The sequence below is a fragment of the Tachysurus vachellii genome, chromosome 23, assembly GCF_030014155.1.
Source record: "Tachysurus vachellii isolate PV-2020 chromosome 23, HZAU_Pvac_v1, whole genome shotgun sequence".
In the NCBI taxonomy this organism is placed as follows: Eukaryota; Metazoa; Chordata; class Actinopteri; order Siluriformes; family Bagridae; genus Tachysurus; species Tachysurus vachellii.
Genome location: NC_083482.1, coordinates 16,877,131 through 16,892,617, shown reverse-complemented (window position 1 = coordinate 16,892,617; position 15,487 = coordinate 16,877,131). Strand labels below are relative to the sequence as shown.

The 15,487-nt window shown below is 42.4% G+C and overlaps 1 protein-coding gene across 1 annotated transcript; it reads left to right on the top strand.

The window, feature by feature from the left end:
* The first annotated feature begins 7,169 nt into the window (after window positions 1-7,169).
* LOC132838507 (uncharacterized) lies at window positions 7,170-8,074 on the top strand. The gene is made up of 2 exons (XM_060858837.1): window positions 7,170-7,209; window positions 7,308-8,074. The coding sequence occupies exons 1-2, from the start codon at window positions 7,170-7,172 to the stop codon at window positions 8,072-8,074; spliced, it is 807 nt and encodes a 268-aa protein (XP_060714820.1).
* The last annotated feature ends 7,413 nt before the right edge of the window (window positions 8,075-15,487 follow it).

The window sequence follows — 15,487 nt, the reverse complement described above, 5'->3', positions numbered from 1 at the left end:
CACGAACACGAATCAATAGATTACATTTGGTGACCTGTGTGACGATCTGCCGTGAGACCGGGTTGTCCTGCATGAGTGTGAGAACTTCCTGCTCCGATGACCGTTCTGTTGCAGGAAGTCGGTGCTTTGAGTTTGAGTCGTTCTGTGTTTCTCTTTATTAGCTTTTGGATTCTGATTCATTTGATAAATTCTAATTCACGCCACAGAAGTTTGAGAGCTCTTTGTGTTGCGGTGAGGAGGTGAAGCTGCGAGGTGAGAGACTTACTGACCTTTCTGAACACTTTCTGTCCTGCAGCGTCGCCGCCGTCGCTCTTTATATTAACATTTCAATACATCCGGTGTGTTCGAGGTAAGAAAAAAAATCTTCTTTTGACCTTTAGGGAGAAAAGACTTAAATGCTGCCCCCACGTTTAACCTTAAAAAAAGAAAAAAAAATCCTGCAGTGGCTCTCATTATCGACTGAAGTGAAGAGAAGAGAAAGCTGTGTTGTGTGTGTGTGTGTGTGTGTGTGTGAGTCTGTGTGTGTGTCTGTGAGTGTGTGTGTGTGAGTCTGTGTGTGTGTGTCTGTGAGTGTGTGTGTGTGTGTGTGTGTGTGGTTTGGCTCTCTCTCTCCTCTCTGCTTCCCAATTTTGGTAGGTCATGAAGATAAACAAGGCACCTCTAATTACAACACGCACACACAGACACAGACACAGACACAGACACACACACACACACACACACACACACACACACACACACACAAAACCAAAACCACACATCTGCCTGGAACAGAAACAAAATGGATTCATGCCCGTTAGGTCCCTGGCAAATGAATACTGTTGACAGAACAATTAGCATTTAAAAGGAAGAATAACCTTCGCTGCATTCATCACTTTTATTATGGTGGACATTCGTTTTCAACAGAAATCGCCACTCGCACTTCTCTCGCTCAGCCTTGGTGCTCGCAAACAGGCTTAAAAAATGTGACATCTGATCTTAACTAATCAGATCAAATCAGATCGGTGCTCCAGATGGCAGAGATTTAGTCCTTTACAACACAACACTTTATTTATTTATTAAAGAATCTGAGTTTTTTACTTTGTAGTTGTAATAATTTTATTATTATGGGGTGTCAGTGAAACGTCCACCTGTTCTCCATCACCGCTGTTCATTTATTCTCTCTAACTGCAGCTCTGACAGTAAACAACTTTGTTTATTAATATTTATTACGAACGTGTTTGTTTCTATAGCAACAGCTCGGTCGTTCGCAGGGACGTGTGTGTCGGACACGGCGATAGATCACGGATGTAATATTTAAACTAGTTAAATAAAACATGCAATGTTAAAGTTTTCTGTTTGTGTAAGATGTGGTGAAGGAGCCTCCAGTGTCAGTGTTGTGTAACAGTGTTTAAAGCTACTGTAACATCAGTGACAACTTCACAACAGACGAAGTTCACAACAGACAAAGTTCACAACAGACGAAGTTCACAACAGACGAAGGTCACAACAGACGAAGTTCACAACAGGCGAAGTTCACAACAGACAAAGTTCACAACAGACAAAGTTAACAACAGACGAAGTTCACAACAGACGAAGGTCACAACAGACGAAGTTCACAACAGGCGAAGTTCACAACAGACAAAGTTCACAACAGACGAAGTTCACAACAGACAAAGTTCACAACAGACAAAGTTCACAACATACAAAGTTCACAACAGACAAAGTTCACAACATACAAAGTTCACAACAAAGTTCACAACAGACGAAGTTCACAACAGACAAAGTTCACAACAGACAAAGTTCACAACAAAGTTCACAACAGACAAAGTTCACAACAAAGTTCACAACAGATGAAGTTCACAACAAAGTTCACAACAGATGAAGTTCACAACAGACAAAGTTCACAACAGACAAAGATCACAACAGACGAAGTTCACAACATACAAAGTTCACAACAGACGAAGTTCACAACAGACAAAGTTCACAACAGACGAAGTTCACAACATCAGCTGTAACGAGAGAAAAAAAGAAGTAAAAAAGCATATGATGGAGAAATAGAGGGAAATAATATCCATCCGTCCATCCGTGTGTGTGTTCTCTTCTCTTCATCCAGCATGCTCGATGTACCTGACCACACACTTAGGACCTGAACTGTTGCCTTTTAGAACAATGGATTTACTTTATTTATTTATTATATATTTTTTTTCAGAGGAAGAATCTCTCTGTTTCTGTCTGATCTAAAGTGGAATCTGACAGCGTGCAGGTGCAGGATGTGTGTGATGTCTTAAAGACCTCGTGTGTTCAGGAGACGTTCAGGAAGTCTTTTTCTTTGACCTTGGTAAAAGTAAATATATATTAAATATAAGCATTATATGAGCTTATGAAAAGATTATGATGAACTTTTAGCTAAAACAAAGTTAATCATTCCATCACAGTTCCCACGTCCCCTTTTGTTTTCGAAACGAATGTTAATGTTACACAGGTCATGTTTTTGTTGTTCATCCTGCTGCTTATACTGTAGAAGATGAGAGATAACGACGTCGTGAAGATTTAAAGCTTTAAAGCTACAGGACACATGGAACAAAAATGTGGGACACATGGAACAATAGTGTGTGATTGTGTGAGTGAATGAGAGTGTGTGTGTGTGTGTGTGTGCCCTGTGATGGGTTGGCACTCCGTCCAGGGTGTATCCTGCCTTGATGCCTGATGACCCCTGAGATAGGCACAGGCTCCCCGTGACCCGAGGTAGTTCAGATAAGCGGTAGAAGATGAATGAGAGAGAGAGAATGAGTGTTTTCATTTTATTTTTAGTCTCATTATAAAGTCTAATTATTAACCCTTAAAGAGATCTAAAAAAAAATGTTGGATTGAAGTGATTTTTTTTTTTTTTTGTAAATTTAGCAAATGTTCTGTAGATTTAGAGCGAATTTTCACATATTTAATAAAATAAGTGTTTTTAAAATTAAAATTAAATCCTGCAGAATGAAACTATTTTAAGTGTAAAATTAGTAACAAAGGTACAAAGTCTGGAAAGTTTAATAATCTTTTTTTTTTTAATCGTTTAATATGAAATGTGATCTCAATTCGACCGTATTTCAAATACTTTGCCGAAATACTTGTGTTTTTTTCAAACAATTACAATTCTAAACACACACACACACACACACACACACACACACACACACAGGGTTATGAATAAGTTTTCATCCAGATGATTTGATTCATTTGAAATTGAAATGTTTCTTTGTTCAGCGCATCAGCGCATGACGCTAACCATCGTCTCCAACCCTACGACTAGGACCAGACTCGGACCGTAGGGCTGGTTATCATCTCCTCATATCACAGAGGAGGTTGGTCCAGACCTCGCTGTCTCTCTGAAGGCTCCAGTGGAAAGATTTGATCTTCTCACTGGTCAAGTGATCACCAAAATGGGCTCGGTTCCTCCTCTTTAAACGAATATGTAGCCACTGAAGTGGTAACTCACTCTCTCTCTCTCTCTCTCTCTGTCTCTTTCTCTCTCTCTATTTCTGTCTCTCTTTTTCACACACACACACACACACACACACACACACACACACTTTCTCTCTCTCTCTCTCTCTCTCTCTCTATCTTTCTCTCTCTCTCTCTCTCTCTCACTGTCTCTCTCTCTTTCTCTCTCTGTCTCTCTCTCTTTCTGTCTCTCTCTCTGTCTCTCTCTCTCTCTCTCTCTCTGTCTCTCTCTCTCTCTGTCTCTCTCTCTCTCTTTGTCTCTCTCTCTCTTTCTCTCTCTCTCTGTCTCTCTCTCTTTCTGTCTTGCTCTCTCTCTCTCTCTCTCTCTCTCTCTCTCTCTCTCTCTCTCTCTCTCTCTCTCTCTCTCTCTCTCTCTCTCGCATACTATTTAGCATCATATGCTATAAAATAGTAAATATGGTCGGATAAATCCAGCGACTCTGAAGCTGTCCCCCTATTGTGTGTGTGTGTGTGTGTGTGTGTGTGTGTGTGTGTGTGTGTGTTTAATTTCACACATATTTGCACTGCAGAATTACATTTTTACTTATCTAATACAGCCGAGTAAATATCAGGTCTATCTGCAGGATAGTGGACTGTAAACAAGCTTCGATTCGCAAAAAAAGAGCCAGTGACACATTAATGAATATTTAATAATAAACTTATCAGTTTGAAACAAAATGCATGAAAATAGTTATTTCAAATATAATTTTACATTAGAAGCCTTTATCCAGTGAGATCAGACTCTGATGTTGGGATGTTGAGGAGACTCCAGTTCCAGTTCATCCCAAAGGTGTTGAGTGGTGTTGAGTCAGAGTCAGGGCTCAGTGCAGGACACTCGAGTTCTTCACTCCAACCTTCACCTCCACACCATGTCTTCATGGAGCTCAGGGGCTTTGTGTACAGGGACATTGTCATGATGGAACAGGGTTTGTAGTTCCACTGAAGGGAAACTGGAACACTACAGAACACAGAGACGCTCAGTACAGCTGTGGGCTTTAAACTTTGTGGAAACAGACTGGGGAATAAACTCAGATGAGTCTGATGGTCAGGGTGCACATACTTTTAGTCATACTGTATAGTGTAACTATATTATACTGTATAACTACAATATTTTACCACACACAGTGGTTTTCTTCCTAATGTCTCACACTTCATTGTAACACAACAATTTGATTTAAAAATAGATCGGTGCTAATTTGAGACATGTGTATCAGCAAAAAAAAACAAGAAAGAGCTTTTTCTTTCCTTCGGCGATGGTTTGTGTGCTGTTTTTAGCGCTCGAGCGTTACGGCGAGTGGAGTCGAGTGTCTCTCGGTGGATTTACTGTGATAAAGAAAAGTCGGCGCTGTGGAGAAGGCGTAGAAGCTGCAGGAGATCTCTCGCTTCCCTGTTGAGAAACTTATGAACTTGTCTGGGAGACTGAATTAGAAGACCCAGGGTGAATGCAATATTTATTATTCTCTCTGCGTCTGGAGCCGACACAAACAATGTATAATGGATCAAATATCTTCGTTAAATGTGGGTTCTCGTAAAAGGAAAAAAAAATAAAGAGCCGACGGCTTCGTTTCGTTTTGCTTCCTGCCTTCGTTTTTCACCCCAATTGCAGGCGTGTTGCTGAAAACAAATCAGGCTGGTCACAGGGCTTCATTTCGGCACGTGTGGATATCTACTCTACTGCATGTTTTTTTTTTTTTTTGCCTGGAGTGAGTTTTCATCTTCAAAGTGGGGCTGAAGTTGTTTTGAAGTGCGAGCAGGTTTGCATCCCTCCATCCTTTGTTATACTAATCATCCCACAGGCAAACACAGCAGATAACAAAGCCTGGAACAACAAGCCGTTATCTGGAAAGAAAAACGGGAAATAGATATCCCCAATGTGCATAATTTCCTCCTGTTCTCATTTCTCTCCCCACTTTTCCCTCTGATACGGAGAGAGCGAAAGCACTAGAGTGGATGAGAGAGAGGATATGAGTCTCTCTGTTCCTCTACATCGCCCCACGATTGATGATCTTTGTGTACAACCGAACATAATGCTGCTGGTAAATACAATCTTCAGACCTGTGGCCTGGTACTGCATGGCGTACCGCTTTGTTTTATTCTACGGTGATGTTTATTACTGAATTCTGAATGGTCAGAAGGTGCTGAATTGAATTCCTTTTGTATATCGTCGTGGAGACGTTATCGTTTCTATAGCGACAGTCTCCGGTCCGCATCATGATGTTGTGCTTTAGGAAAATAATCTACTTTAAAGTCTATTTGATTCACTTTATGATAATCATTGTAGATGAAGATGATGATGATGGTGGTGGTGGTGGTGATGGTGGTGGTGGTGCAGCGGTACATGCTGTTGAGCCCGAGTTCAGGACTAGTAAAGATCAAGTCCAAAATCATTCAGATGATTGTCAAGGTCCAGCCTTTGCTCCAACTCGTCGTCTTTGTTCATGCACTGCACAAATATTTAGTCTGCGTTCTAAAAGAATAAACGATCTCCTGTGAAACTTTGTAGATGTGAAAAGCAAAAAAAAACACAAAAAACACAAACTTTAATTTTAGAAACTCTCAATCAAGAGCAAGACCAAAGATGAATGCCGATAAATCCAGCGGTGGTGTCAGGAAAAGAGAGAACGGTGAAAAGGTTTCTCATGGTTTCTCCTGCTGCTCTGTCAGAATCATGTGGAACAACAAGTGGAGCTCGATACAGAGGTGTTCGACAGCTTCATCACCAGTGAGTCTAGTCCTTCTTGTTACTAATGTGCGTGCAGAAAATGTCCAAAAATATCTACGTCATACAGGAAGGGAACAACTGTTTCAGATGTTTGACCTTTGTGTGACCTTGACAAGGTTTTAATTCCATATGAAATTGTTCTTGTGATGTCACGCTAACGAGAAACTCAAATGGAGACCCGGACGGACAAAGGAACAACGAGACGGCAAAGAAAGTTCATTAAAGTCTCTTTAATATACGGACGTGTCAGTTTTAAATTGTGTTCCTGAATGAGTTCTTGCTAAATAATTAATGAACAATTCTCAGGCTTTCAGTCACGATAGGAGTCGGACCAGACTGAGCTGTGACCAGAAGGTTGCCTGCTGGTGTGTGTCTAAGCACCATCACTGCTCATCGGGGTGAAAGTGTGTGTTAAATAACAGACCTTTATTCCCCTCGAGGGAGGCTTGAAAAGGCCATGCGCCGCTTTCTCAGGGAGGTTTCGGGGACAGGAAGTCGCCCCTATCTACGCATGACCTCCTCAGACCTGGAACTGTCTTGACTGAAAACTCCTCCATCGCGTCTCCCCCCTGAGGAACTTCATCCAAAACCTCTCTGACATCCCGCCATCTCAGGAGATAATAAATAAATAAATAGGCATCTGTTGCGTGGAACATGGAGTCGTCTCGGTCCGTCCCGAGGCAGCGAAGCTCCACTTCATCTGACCTTGAGTGTAAAAAAAAAAGACCTGGAGCTTCAAATTGGACAGAGTCGTAAAAAGGTCACATCTTGAGAAGATAGAGAAAAATATCCCCGGGACTCAGGTCCGTTTCTGTTGCATGGTTTTATAATTTTTAAAATATGATTTTTTTATTCACACACACACACACACACACACACACACAGACATATACACACACACAGATTTTGAGTGAAAACATAAATGGTACACGTAATAGTAAATGGATAAGACGTATTTATCATTGTATGAGTTACCATGGTGATAGAAAAACGTAACGCTTTAGGACCTGACAGAGGTAACATGAACTGTGCTCCATCACATCATCCTGTCCTGGGTTATTTTACTCTTAATGCACAACACGATATTGTTGTGTGTGTTTATTCCTCGAGTGAGCCACTCCCACTCCCAGTCCCACTCCCACAACCAGTCCCACTCTCAATCCCTCTCCCAGTCCCTCTCCCAGTCCCACTCCCACTCCCAGTCCCACTCTCAATCCCTCTCCCAGTCCCACTCCCAGTCCCACTCCCAATCCCTCTCCCAGTCCCACTCCCAGTCCCACTCCCAGTCCCACTCCCACTCCCAGTCCCACTCTCAATCCCACTCCCAGTCCCACTCCCAGTCCCACTCCCACTCCCAGTCCCACTCTCAATCCCACTCCCAGTCCCTCTCCCAGTCCCACTCCCAGTCCCACTCCCAGTTCCACTCTCAGTCCCAGTCCTAGTCCCAGTACCACTCCCACCCCCACTCCCAGTCCCAGTCCCACCCCCACCCCCACTCCCACTCCCACTCCCACCCCCAGTCCCACTCCCACTCCCACCCCCACTCCCAGTCCCACTCCCACTCCCACCCCCACTCCCACTCCCACTCCCACTCCCAGTCCCACTCCCAGTCCCACTCCCACAACCAGTCCCACTCTCAATCCCTCTCCCAGTCCCTCTCCCAGTCCCACTCCCACTCCCAGTCCCACTCTCAATCCCACTCCCAGTCCCACTCCCAGTCCCACTCCCAGTTCCACTCTCAGTCCCAGTCCCAGTCCCAGTACCACTCCCACCCCCACTCCCAGTCCCAGTCCCAGTCCCACTCCCAGTCCCACCCCCACCCCCACTCCCACTCCCACTCCCACCCCCAGTCCCACTCCCAGTCCCACTGAATTTGGATGAACTGTAATGTCTCCTTCATCATTAACTTTAAACGCTGAATTTAATTTAGTGATACAGCTGAAATAAATAACTCTTGTATTTCTATAATGAATTCTGAACCCAGACACGGTTAATACAGAGCTGCAGATTGAGACTATTCATCACTTTGCACTAGATTTTCCTGAGTTCTCGACTACATCAGAAAAGCCAATTTCTTTCCAGCTGACTGAAGCCTGAATAATTGGTCTTCTCTATGAAGATTGACAGGGGACGAAAGTCGGTTATTAATATGGAGTGAAGCGTGGCAGATTGTTTATTAGAAGCTTGTCATTGTTTACCTCTAAAACGCTCGACTTTCAGACTTCGCCGTGTTGAAGTTAGACTGAGGATTCCTTCATGGAACAGCAGGCGTTTTCTCTCCGTACGTGTTCTCGAGTCCTCGATCGGAGTCTCTGTTCCCAGACGTCCGTCCTCATCGTCTAAGCCTTCTGAGAGAGCGGAAATCACAGATGTAATGAGTTTCTTTTATCCCGTGCTGTACGGCAGCTTTGAACTGTCACAGCGAGCTGAGTAGGAACGCATAGAAGAAATCCTTGATATGAAAGTGTAATAGCGTTTCTAAAGAAACTATCAAAGAAACCCGATTCAGATCAGACGTGCACAGAGAACGGACGTGTTTCAGCGTCTAGACGTGAGGAACAGAGCGGTGTGTGTGGCGCCGTAATGGTAAACTGATCGGTGACACTGTGGTGTGGTCATTAAGATTCCCTTTACAGCACGTCCCTGTGGGGTTTGTTCTTCTACCACCACAAACATATTAGTACAAAATAATGATCTATTATTAGTTACTTATAATGTTGTGTTTAACCTCCAGTTTAAAAGAAGAAGTCTTTATTCTGTCACATCTACATTACAGCAGTGAAATTCTTTATCCACATATAACAACTTTGTAGGTTGTGGTCAGATCACAGCACCACTGGAGCTGAGAGGGTTAAGGGCCTTGCTCAAGGGCCCAACAGTACAGTAGTAGCTTTACGGTGCTGAAGCTTGAACCCTGATCCTCCAATCAACAACCCAGAGCCTTAATCACTTGAGCCACCAATGTTCCTGTTCCTTTTGTGACTTACGTTATAAACAGCTATAAACGATCGATCCTTTTCTTTTCCTTGAAGTTAATAAAAAAATGAATGAATGAATTAATTAATTTATCTGTGCTAATCTATTTATTAATTAATAATGGTTTATCTCTATTTATTTAATGATCTCTCTCTCTACAGATCACATTCGTTATAACCTGCTTTTAGTTTGAATATGGAGAGAAATCTCTCATTCATTCATTTTCTACCGCTTATCCGAACTACCTCGGGTCACGGGGAGCCTGTGCCTATCTCAGGCGTCATCGGGCATCAAGGCAGGATACACCCTGGACGGAGTGCCAACCCATTGCAGGGCACACACACACACACACACAATCTCATTCACTCACACAATCACACACTACGGACAATTTTCCAGAGATGCCAATCAACCTACCATGCATGTCTTTGGACCGGGGGAGGAAACCGGAGTACCCGGAGGAAACCCCCGAGGCACGGGGAGAACATGCAAACTCCACACACACAAGGCGGAGGTGGGAATCGAACCCACAACCCTGGAGGTGTGAGGCGAACGTGCTAACCACTAAGACACCGTGACCCCCCTTGGAGAGAAATCGATCCTCTTTTTGGGGGGTTTTATTAATATATTAATTTAAAAAATATTGTAACAGTTCGACTCAAAGCCACAGCCAGAGCTGTTCACTGCTCAGGAAACTGCTAAACATTCACTTTTACATTCAGAAGCCAGATGTTTTGACTAGATCGACCGTATCTAGTATTTAATATATACCCAGTGTTCTGTAGTAAGATGCTCGTCTAGTTAAAGGTTTTTGAGGCTCATACGTCAGGTTTGGATCAGATTCAGGTGCGAGTCACTTTATATAAAACTGTCGTGCCAAAATAAAAGTGAATTAATTCCTTGAATTATGAGTCATCTGTTTTGATTTTTTTTTTTTCTTTTTGTTTATTTATTCATCTTTTTTTTTTTTTGGAAAAACAACCCGAACAGATACTAATGCAGGAAAGATGCTAAAACAACTCAACGCTGCCAATAAACCTGAATCCTCTCATGTATTTTAATGTATCGCTCCCATGTATAGTTTATGAGACGTCCAGGAAAAGCAGCAAACCTCATAAAGTGACGAAGCCACCAGCCTTTTCCTCTGTGTGTTTTTTTTTAGAAAGGACAAAACAGCTTAAATCTTCTGAGAAGTTCAGGCCATATTAATTCCTGTGCAAAGTCCCATAAGGAACGTGCAGCTCCATGCGATATTGGATGGAGAGCTTCGAGAAGCCCCGCTGTCCTTCTTTTTTTTTTCTCTTTTTTTTTTTAGTGCCAATTATCCGTTCCGAGTCCTTTAATCATATCAAGATGACAGTCATGGCCATAGTGGACTGTAGACACCTGTGTTTCTGAGAAGCAGAGCTGTGAGAAGAAAGACCTTGGAGGACAACATTTCATGCCAGCAAACTCAATAAAGTCGAAATGTGAAAGATTTATCCGCCAAAACAAAGGCAGCAATGGAAGAGCTATAGTACGTGTTGACAACCTTGAGACCCATGAAGAATAAAGCCGGCGAGAATTAAATGGAAGAAACATTTCTCATTTCGTTCCTCTTAAGGACTCTGTGCTTTTTATTTATTTACTTTATTTTAGCACCGTCGCTGAAAAGCGGTAAGAAAAAAATGAGGTTTTAATGAGGTTTTAATTAAAAAAGCTTAAAATCGTAATATCAGATCGTAATAATCACAAACGTATTATTATAGTTTTGAATATTTAATGTGTCATGATGCTTTTCTAAATAAGCAACTTTAGGAAATTGAAAACAGCAACACCGTGAAAGACTCTTCACAGATATTTTAAGAATGTGTTCAGCAGATCCTGAGTGTTTAATTCCTCCAAACACTCAGGTCATTTGTACATGATCACAATTATTACTATATAAAAGACCCTTAGAGCCGCTGGAATATGGAGCCTTAATCAGCAGCCTTGAGTTTCCTCTCAATCTGTCTGTGATTTAATGATAAAACTATACATCTGACACTGGAGACTCCTTCCAGAAAAAAAAAGAAATGTGTTGATCGTCTGCTAACAGAAAACGTCACTGTATCAACATCTGATTATGTGGAGCGTAAATGAGCTGTTTCTATGGAAACCATAACAAGTGCATTAATAGTTCTAAACCTGTCAGAGCTGCTGTTATAGAGAATTATCTATTAATCTACAACTTCAGACGAAGAGGCTTCTATCTATGCAGAGCAGAAGGTCCAGTTTGCGCCAGTTTGGTTTATCGATGCAGAACGAGGGCGAAAATTAAACTCAGTAGACGGCCAAACATCGACCACGGAGCAGGCGTCGGTGGGCAGCAAACCCCTGTGTGCTTTTGATTAATATTGAAAAATGGTTGGCGAGATCCAATCGCTTGGGCCCGGCGTGTCCCGTCTGAGGTGTTGGTAGTAAATGAATGAATAAATGAGAGCGAGATGTAAGAGAGAGAGAGAGCGAGAGAGAAATGAGAGGGCGATGAGACTGATTTCTGGCCCACCTGCTGCTGGAGATTTTCCACACGTGACATTTATCCTGAGGAGGCCATGGCAGATGCTTCAAAGTCGCTTTGTGAAACAGCCAAGAAAGCTGAGAAGACTCGCGTCTTTCACATCACACGCAGCTGGGAAAATCATTTAACCTGTGCTGGATGACAGAAAGCGCTTCAGGATTGCGTATTTACAGAGCTGGAGTTCTGTGATTTACACACAAACCGTGTTGCCAACTCATTTCTAATGCTAATGCACGCTCACAAAGTAGCTTGAAGTCCCCATATGGCGTCACGGATTCATTTAGAGATTCATGAGTCGGGAGGATCGTTTGCATATCAGAATGTGCTTCATGAAGGTTTTCTGAAGACAACAGAAGAATAGAGTATTATCAGTGTTATGATCAGAAATTCTAACACACTGACTGAAAGATGTCCTTGGTCACGGCACCACAAACTAGCAGACAAAATAAAGAAAAGTTGACTGACAGAAATAATCATTTTTTCTGTAAATATCACAAAGGAGAACATTTAAAATAAAATTCACAGAACTATACATGTGGAAAAAACCATAATGATCAGTGATTGGTTTGCTGGGATTAACGGTGATCAGTGATTGGTTGTTGTTAACACTGACGATCGGTTAATGGAATAAATGGTAATGGGTTGTTGGCACAATGGTACAAAGTGATTGTTGTTGTGAAGCCATGACAGTGGTGATGATTGATTGTTGTGAACACTTGTGATTGGTTGTTGGGATTAGTAGTGACTGGTTATTAGCTTTAACTTGTATAACCAGCATGGTTATGTCTGTCATGTGAGCCCAAGAATCATATTGTTAACGTCTGATTTAAAAGCAACAGGATTTGTTGTTCTTTTTTTCAAGGGGACAAAGTCATCCGGTTGTCAACACTGAGTACAAAACACAAAAGGCACTTCATTTTATTTCAGCACAAGCCCTCATTAGCTTCCCAGTTTTTTATTCTTACACAGCTTTTCTTCTGCAAATTCAAGCCGACATCGTCCATTAATCATCGTCTAGACAGTAGTAGAAAGCCATCAGATGCAATGAGCTACAGATGAGCAGACATACGTGACCTTCAGGTTCAGCATACCCATCAGCGTCCTGCAGGAAAAAATAGGACGGTAATAATTCAGACGGTCCAGTTCGAGGGGCCAAAACAGATGGATTGATAGCACTATTTTCGAGCCATTATTTTCCAGACCCGCCGGTGGAATTCGTAAAATGCAGCAGTGTGAAGCACAACAATAATATCTCCAGTGATAAGTCAAAATTAGACTGTCAGGCTTTCTCTTAACACTCCTCCTGATTGGAAAATCTTTTTAAAGAAAAACTCAGAGATATAACAGCTTTTGAGATTGGATGAAGAATAAAAAGGTCACAGATAGAGAGAGAGAGAGAGAGAGAGAGAGAGAGAGAGAGAGAGAGAGAGAGAGAGAGAAGAGTCAAGGTAGTGAAAACAAAACGCAATAAAAATGCATAGATAGATCGATTGATTCTTTCTGTAAGAAAGCTGTGTACATTAAAACTCTTCCCTTTAAACGGTTCTTACTTATCTGCATAACCACAGTCTTTTTGGTGAAATCCTGCTGATTTGCGCTCTTCGGTCCACTTGTTTAAAGACACTGGTCGACATCACATAAAGCCAAAACCACCAAAACCAGTGGACATTGTGGACGAAGGTGTGGACATTTTCCACGTTGCCTGGCTGCCAGTAGTCAGGAGCCGTCGGTCACACAGCTGCCGTCAGTGCGGCTCTGTCTCTGATGGTAATTTTATAAAGAACTCGTAGTGAAAAGGTACACCTTTCTGTTTGTGTCACCATCACGGTACATCAGAAGGTCCGTCTAGAGCAGTCGTGACGGTGGGCTTGCAGCGCTACGAGGCAGGACTGCGGTGAACCGGTGGACCGTGTTAACAGTCAGGAGCAATGCAGTGTATCCTGTTCATTTTAACTGGACGGACAAAGGCAAAGAGTGCAAGCGCTCTCCTACTGACCTCCGGTGAAACCAAGAGCAATAAACCAAAGGTTATATACACAATTAAAGAACATGTCAGAGAACCAACACCTCTAAAGTTTTGTAGACCTTAAAACTATAACCTTTAACTTTTATAATATCCAAGATGTAGATGTATAGACTTCATAACAAATCATTTTATGACCATGATTCTGTGAAAGCATGATCTTTTTTATTTTTAACAACCATCAAGTTTCAGTCATTAATAAACCATTCATTCATTTTCTACCGCTTATCCGAACTACCTCGGGTCACGGGGAGCCTGTGCCTATCTCAGGCGTCATCGTGCATCAAGGCAGGATACACCCTGGACAGAGTGCCAACCCATCACAGGGCACACACACACACACTCTCATTCACTCACGCAATCACACACTACGGACAATTTTCCAGAGATGCCAATCAACCTTCCATGCATGTCTTTGGACTGGGGGAGGAAACCGGAGTACCCGGAGGAAACCCCTGAGGCACGGGGAGAACATGCAAACTCCACACACACAAGGCAGAGGCGGGAATCGAACCCCCAACCCTGGAGGTGTGAGGCATAAAGGGCATGAATAAACCAGAGAATGATTAAAATGACAAATTGTTTAAAGGTAAGACTTTTTGTGAGGATGTGAAGGCATAAATCGGAGCGGAGTTGAGGTAACTACAGACGCTGTGAAGTTTACGACCAAAATATTTGAAAGCGTTTTAAATCTGTCTTTCCTCAAGTTCTAAAATGTCAGAGTCTGACTTAAGCCTCGGCTCTTACCCTTAATGAAAAGGCTTAAAATGATCAATAGGCCTTGACAGGAGAAATAAATTTCCAAAACACTTCTCAGTCTGAGTCAAAGCTCAGGCTCTAAAACATATCTTTCTTAGATTACTCAGGTATATTCTGTCCCTTTCTGTTTTGCTCTCTTTCCCTCTATGCTTGTCTCTTTTGTTTTGCTTGGACATGTTGGAGATTTTTATTCAGAAGACGCCTCGGCCCACAGGTGTTGTGCATCTTATCATTGCGCTCACATCTGATGAAAATCAGACTCTGGCAAACACGAGTCCTGCCACATTCATCTCCAATGTTTTCATCAAAGGTAGATAAGCCAGAAGACAATATAGACAAGACAGCAATGCCAAGGTAAATCTCAGCTGAATTTACTCCTCAGGCTCCTCATGGCTGACATGGAATGACATTTGATTTAAAAAGAAAAGGGAAGACGGGTGAACTGACAAGATGGTGGGCATCCGAGTGGATGAGGGATCTCAGCCGCTGGACTCTTTACTGCCCTCTCTGTATGTGCCCACCTTCGGCTCGAAACATCCATTTACAGCATTTAGCAGACACCCTTATACGTTTCATACAACTCCTGGGCCCAGCAGTGGTAGGTTGGTGGACCTGGGATTTAAACTCACAACCTTCCGATTGGTACCCCGACACCTTGTAGGACGAGAAGAGGAAAGACAGCAAATACGACCATGTGTTTAACATTTTTTGGAACTTGGAGCACTTTCGAGCCTGTAGCTGGCTTTATCCTGGATAAATAATGCTCCCTCTTTCATTTCACATTAACAAAATGAACACAAATGATCAAACATTTCTTTCCTCTAGAGAAGAGATCCAAAAGCATTTCAGAATTAAACTCGGCAAACCCGAACTGAAGGTTATGCTTTTACATCTTAAATATGCCCATCACCAGAGCTTTAATATTTAAAGGAAGTATTAAGGGACTATCTACAAAGGGAATGAAGTGCTGAGGTGATCACAGTTCAGTATCCCACAG